The 7201-nt window shown below is 37.8% G+C and overlaps 1 protein-coding gene across 1 annotated transcript; it reads left to right on the forward strand.

The window, feature by feature from the left end:
- Window positions 1-2568: 2568 nt before the first annotated feature.
- Window positions 2569-6922, forward strand: LOC143612937 (uncharacterized). The gene is made up of 13 exons (XM_077086789.1): window positions 2569-2714; window positions 2753-2837; window positions 2907-3009; window positions 3089-3173; window positions 4397-4476; window positions 4549-4956; window positions 5028-5109; window positions 5183-5359; window positions 5448-5501; window positions 5603-5695; window positions 5765-5830; window positions 5921-5967; window positions 6046-6922. Exons 1-13 carry the CDS (start codon window positions 2610-2612, stop codon window positions 6920-6922), a joined length of 2262 nt encoding a protein of 753 aa, XP_076942904.1. The 5' UTR covers window positions 2569-2609.
- The last annotated feature ends 279 nt before the right edge of the window (window positions 6923-7201 follow it).

Raw genomic sequence — 7201 nt, forward strand, 5'->3', positions numbered from 1 at the left:
AAAAAGATATTACCTTGCCGGAAAATCAAATAACATTGTTGACCATTACCGGAAAACGATTAATCTCGATCTACATTACCGGAATATAGAAGATGGTGGAGTTAGTAATTAAGCAGAGAGAGAGAGAGAAATTAAAATGATTAAAATAATGGTGAAAAATTCTAAGGTTTAAATAGTGTGTGAGATGACACATGGCAGCATATTAGAGAGTCTTAGAATGGAAATGAGATGACATGGAGGCCTAGGTGGACACCCTAGTAGAAGGACATGTGGCAAAATTGTATTGATTTAATAGATTAGTAAAATAAAGAAAAGAATATAAAATTGTAAATTTAACATTGTCCTTCAATTTAAACTTTAGTACCTTTTCTCCACAATCTTCTTATCAATTTTACCTTTATAAAATTGGAGGATCAAACTAAAAGATCTCAATTTTAAACAAACAATTTTTGTTCCAATCTCCAACCCTACTTCTTGTTTCAACTGATGGTAAACCATTTCTGCCGCCATCTTCCACCATCTTCTTTTTACACTCAAACTCCATTAAGTAACATCATATAACTTACAGATTTGTTGCACCAACTTAAGAGCAATGGCTTTTGATGTATTCATATTTACTATTCCAAAACATTATTATGATGTATTACTAAGCTTCAAAAGCATCTTTGATGCACTTCTCTCTCTTTCTTGATTTAAACAGGTTAGTTAATCTCTTGCAACCGACACCATTTTTAACAAATGTAATTACAACTTTATGGTATCTAGAAATTCACAGTGAAATTAATTTGTAGTAACGGTGCACAAAAAGCACAATCCAAACAAGTTTAAACACTCTCCAAATCAAACCGAATTTTAAATTGGTTTGAGTAAAATATTTGAACCCAATTCAAACCACTGGTTTGAAACTGACTCGAACTGATCTGAACCGCCTCAAGCCGGTTTCGACCCAGAACAGGTTTCGTGGTTTGTTAAATGCCTAAACATATATTAGTTTTACAATGATTAGAAAAACAACATAAACTTTTAACAAATGTAATCCCAGCTTTATTTAACGTCAACTTTCCTCTATAATATATACATATATTTAACGTCTTAAATATTTTCATCCGTTTCGTTAAAACTAACACGGTACCTATCCTAGTAAAAGAGTTAATAAGTTGAGGTAAAAATAAGAAACCCAAAACCCCATTGTTATCAGCTTATCGGAACCCAACATCTAACCCCTGCAACACCGTCAACCGGCCATCTGCATTAACACCGGTGCACCCCCTCTCTATTCCTTAGTTACTGTTGTCAGTCGCTTCGCTTGGTAAGTTTCTTTCTTGTTCGTACACAACACAACACATATGGGTTTGTATTTAATATAATATTATTCTTCATTGATTTGAATTTGCCCCAATGCTGCTATGTTTCTGAAAAGAGTTCAAAGTAACACAGACGCCATAACTTTGTTTTCAGTAGGATCGGTTTTGCCATTAAAAGGGTGGCTGCGCAGCTTGTTGCCCGCTTACCTGTCTTTATATTGTAACTGGATCCTTTTTATTAAATTAAACATTTTTATTATTTATTAAAAAAATAATAAAAAAAATTCTATGAACTAAGCCATAATACGCATTCAAATTGCGAGTCGGTTTCAATTTTGTTAACGAGAAGAGCCAGCCAACCAGTGGCGAAGCTTGGACAAAGATGTCGAGGGGGCGGATGAATACTCATTAAAAAAACCGTAAACGGACGGGGCTGGGATCAAATTTTCGGTTGAAAAGGGGCAAATTTACACTACGTATAAAAATGTCGAACGAAAACGGGTAAATTTACACTACTGCGTAAAAAACGGAGGGGGCCGGGGCTACCCCTGGATCCAACTATGCTTCGCCAATGCAGCCAACAAATGCTATCTCATGTATCTTCTATACAAATTTTACTAAAAGGGTATGGTAGTAAACTAAGTAGCACGGGAACGGGTACGGGACCTGGAAACGGGGACGTTACGGGTACCGGAAATGACAAAAATCAAAAATCCAAGATACGGGTACGACAATAAAAAATATAAAAAATAGAAATATATTAAAAACATTTCAAAATAGATGTATATTTTTTATAAATTGAATGCGTTAATTTGAAACCTAGGGTTACAAATGAAATATAATAACCTATAGTGACTAGATTGGAAAAAAAAAACTTTTTATGTAAAAGTGTAAAGTTTTAGGAATTATATACAAACAAGTGAAAGATAAAAGGGTTAATGTTAACAAAACTAAAAACCTAAAAAATATTATCAGCCCGCTCTTCTTCACCAAGTAAGCCTCCATCTTCTTCTTCCTTCTTCTGTCTACATCTCCGGCGCCGGAATCTCCGTCGGAATTTACTACAGGTTCGTTGTCAAGTACTCTGTAGCAGCATATGATGCTAATGGAAACGTCTCCGAAACGATTTTGGATCCGTCCCCGTTAACCGGATGTTTAGTCCTACTTATTTGAAGTTCATTTTTATTTTATTGATGTGTGTATGCATGTTTAGGTGTATATATCATTTTCTAAGGTTATATACTAACAACATTCTCCGTTCAAACTTATGAGTTTGTGTACGCAGGTTCTTGTTTTAGCACAGTGATGGCCTCAAGATTCCAGGCAGCGGCACTTGTATCTTCACCTATGTGCTCAAATGCAGTTGCATGGTCTGAAGAAAACTTGGTTGCAGTCGCCTCTGGACAATGTGTTACTATCATCGTAATTTTGCCATTTACCTTTGGCAGAATCCCGCCAAACTATTTGGACCTAAAGGTTTAATCGCAATTCCTGATAGCCAGCCTTTTCCGATTGGTGTTATAAACAAAGAAGGTGAATTTTTATTACTAATAAAATTATTGTCATTTTTGAACCTTATATGAGGATGTCGAATGTTGACAGATTTGGCTGCTGGTTGTATGTTGCCTACGTGTTTGTCTCATGACGTGCATGCTGTTATACGCTCAATATCTTGGTCTCCACTTGGATTGGCTCCTAATGCAGGGTATGATCGAATCCATTAGCAGTGTAAAAGTGACTTATATCTTAAAAGGTTTAATTTTTTTAAAGTTATTTCTGTATAGGTGTTTGCTTGCTGTTTGCACCACTAAAGGGGTAGTTAAGGTCTACCGATCTCCATTTTCTGAATATTCTTCAGCGTGGGTAGAGGTGCGCACTCACCTAAGTTGTTATTAGGGGTGGCAAATGTGACCCGCTGGGTTGAATGGGTTGTATTAAAATGTATATAATGGGTCAGAATAGGTCAAACTAAAAAAAGAAAATGATTGAAACGGGTCAAAACGGGTTGAAATTTCTCAAGTTTTTTTTAACTGGAACGAGAAAAACGGAGGAAACTTTTTTGTACTTTTACTTTTTTTTTTATATATTTCGAGTTATGATTTTTTAATTATTTTTTTGAATTTTTAATGAGGGGTTTTTGAAATGGGTCAATGGGTTTTTGAAAGCTCAACCCATTTTTAAAAAATTCAAAAAAAAAATAATTAAAAAATCATAACTCGAAATATAAATCAAAAACTAAAAAAGTAAAAGTACTAAAAATATTGATATATCCTCTCATCGGTGTTCTACCGAACTGAACTAATAATAGTTTATCATTTAGAAAGAATGGCGAAAGAGGCCTCCTTGCATTGCCCAACTAGAGCGAAAAGCCTTATTGCGTTGCGGCCCTAAGTAGCTATGGGGTGTTGATGTACTTGGAACCTAGACCGGTTACCTGAGTATGGTAGAGGACCGAACCCACGTATGTGGCAAAATACGGGGATGACTTGTGGCTAGGGGTGAAAGGCCAACCAAGATCGGATATAGCTGGTTTTCCGCGAAATCTATTTCAGTAGAGCGTATGATGTCGATGGCCCGAGGTAGAGCACTCAATGGGCTAGGGTGGCCCCATTTCGCCTTACCAACCCCAAGGAAACTCCGAATACAGGCCTAGATCGTTTGTACAGACAGACTTTTTGGGTGCTAAGATCCAAAGTCGAGAGGGAAACAGCCCAGATCGTATGCTAAGGTCCCTAAGCAATCACTTAGTGGAAAAGGAAGTGATCGAGCGATGACAACCAGGAGGTGGGTTTGGAAGCAGCCATCCTTTGAAGAAAGCGTAATAGCTCACTGGTCTAGCTCCATGGCACCGAAAATGTATCAGGGCTCAAGTGATTCACCGAAGCGACGAGACCTTGAAAGCAGCTTTTTCAAGTGTCAGTAGCGGAACGTTCTGTCAATCGGGGAAGGTTTTTGGTGACAAGACCTGGAGATATCAGAAGTGAGAATGCTGACATAAGTAACGATAAATCCTGTGAAAAACACGATCGCCTGCCAGTGGAAGGTTTTCTGCGTTAAAGTATTGAAAAATGTGTTTTCTTTTGTTTATATAGGTTATGGATATATCTGAAATGCTACTTACTTATTTTGCAAAAGTCAGATACAAGAGGCCAACATTCCTTCTCAAGAAAATGTAAGTTGACTAATAATATATGTAATAACTTGGTATCTTATGTGTTGTAATGATGTTTGGTCAATAATCTAGCCAGGCTGGTTTAGAGCAAGAGGACAGTGACTATGAGCCAATAACACCTGTAAAAATCAAAAGCAAAGACAGAAGACAAAGTAAAGTTCGCTTAATAAGCGCAGAGCAGTATGCTTCTCGTAGTGCACTGCTTTCATCACTTGTAGTTTGTTGGTCCCCGATGCTAGATAGTAAGTCGGGAAGGAGATGTTGTATACTTGCTGCAGGTGCCAAAAGTGGAATGGTTTCGTTTTGGAGAGTCCATGAACCGCAATGCTACTCCATCACACAAGGAAACGATCCTCCTGTTGCATCACTTATAGGTGTTATCGAGGCCCACAGTTCTTGGATCACAGCAATCAGTTTCTCAAAGTTTGTTTGTGATGGATCGCCTCAGCCTCTGTTAGCTACAGGGTCCTCTGATGGCAGGTGAATTGATATTTACTGTTATATGTTCAGTAGCCAAAATTTACATATTATTATGTTTTTGGTGATTTCAGTGTGAAACTGTGGCGGGTATACCCTGATGACCTGCTAAAGTCCACTGAAGACGAGCATGTTTCGTTTTCTCTGTTGAAGGAGGTTAGTATTTTGTGCTAGTAGAATTCCATTTTTTTAGTAGTTTTATTGGTGTAAATTTTTTTAATGTAAATAGCCTATAAATGTTGTGTCGGGGCCTTCGTCTGTACTTTCACTTCTCGTCCCAGACTCTTCTCCACACAAGATACTATTGGCGGTTGGCAAAGGTTCTGGATCTGTCGAAATATTGACTTATGATACGTCGATCGAAACGCTTGATGTATCTGATTCACATTATGCACATGACCAAATTGTAAGCTTCCACAGCTTTCTTCTAATAATAGCGATTAATATGCATAAAGTTTATAAAATTCTTCTGTTGGTGACGATTGATGAATCAGGTTACAGGTTTGGCTTGGGCTTATGACGGAAAATGTTTGTACAGCTGTAACCAGGTACTCATAGTCTGTATTTCATCTTCCATTGATAACTTTGTTCATAGTAAAACTTATGTGCCTTTTTTTTTCTTCTTTTTATTTTTATTCACTTGTGCCAGGATGATTCTTTGCGTAGTTGGATCAAAAAAGGAAATTCGCTTCATGAAGTACCTTTACCTTCAAATATTCTCGGTGTTAAGATGTCCAACGATGTATGATATCATCGACTCACTTCTTTATTTGTTGCATTTTTTGTTGTCTCAAAATAACTTTTTTTGCAGGTCCCTAATGTGTCAGATGCCTGTTTTGGCATAGCAATATCCCCTGCCAATCTTGCGATTGCTGTGGTACGATTCATTCTTTTGTAAATCTGTTAAATAAGTTCAGTTACTTCTAGATATATTCTTAAACTGGATTTTTTCTCCCGAGTTTTGCAGGTTCGAGTATTTGATGCTAATCTGTTAAATCCAATGTATCAGGCAAGGTAAGTATGCATTTTCCAAAAATAAAGTAATAAAAAACGCTTCTTGGTTTTGATCGTTTGCAGTAATTTTTAATGCAGGCAACAGAAGGCTGTTGTTGAGTTCTTCTGGGTCGGCGGACAAAAGCTTCAAGATGCCGTGGATGAAAATTTCCCTGGTTTTCCTAACATGGATTTAGTTAACTGGGGACATAACATACTATGGTCTTTAAATCAGTACACACGTCATCTTGATAAGCCTTTAGTTATATGGGACATTATATCAGCACTATCCACTTTCTCAAAATCCGAAGCTAACTACGTAAAGCAATTACTGGTCACGTGGCTGATGTCGAGTCTCGGGTTTGAGTGTGGTCCTTCTTTTGGAAATGTTTTGCCACATGTTTATGCATGTCTCTCGGACTTGACTTCACGCCAGTTGCATCTACTTAATGTTATTACTAGGCATGTTGTACTTAAAGAAGTCAAGTTTAATGTTGAAGAACATGCATCTGAGAAGGAGGAGCCGGGACTATGGATTAAGCTTCTTGAAGTGTGTGAAAAACATATTCGAGAAAGGCTTGTCGGGTGTACGTTTTCTGCTACACTTAACGGTGGTTGGGAGCATGCTGGATTGGCACAAATGAGACTGTGGGTCGTGAAAAATGACAATATGGTTAAAGATTATGTGAAACGTCTTGCTTCTAAAGTTAAAAAGATCGAGAAAAGAAATCTAGCAGAAACAGAGGAGCGTTGCAGCTGCTGTTCAGCAGGGGTGCAATTTGAGGATACAGAAGTTGCATTTTGTGAGAGAGACGAGAAGCATAAACTGACTAGATGTGCGGTTTCTATGGTTGTGTGCCCGCTTTCTCCATTGTGGTTCTGCGTGTCTTGCAACAGACGGGTCTCAAATTTGGCCCCCCGAGACGCTTTTTACATTGGTCAGATACCCTCCTCCATCTGTGCACAAGAACGGTGAGATAACATTGTCGAAACCATTGTGTCCGTTTTGTGGGATACTGCTGCAAAGGTTGCAGCCCGAGTTTCTACTGTCAACGCTACCCGTATAGATTCAAGGAGTTTTCCACTTCGTCTTTGTGTATATAGCCGACTACATTTGGCAGCGAATGAAACTAATTATATTTGTTTTGCAAGTGCTTTAGCTTAGTGTTTTCTAACTTCTGTGTCATTATCGTTTTGGTTGATTTGGACCTGGTTCATGATATTACAGTATTTATGTTAATCACATTTGCTGAAG

Source organism: Bidens hawaiensis, unplaced genomic scaffold, assembly GCF_021521415.1.
Source record: "Bidens hawaiensis isolate Kalapana, Puna unplaced genomic scaffold, B.hawaiensis_p1.1 tig00036186_1, whole genome shotgun sequence".
Taxonomy (NCBI): domain Eukaryota; kingdom Viridiplantae; phylum Streptophyta; class Magnoliopsida; order Asterales; family Asteraceae; genus Bidens; species Bidens hawaiensis.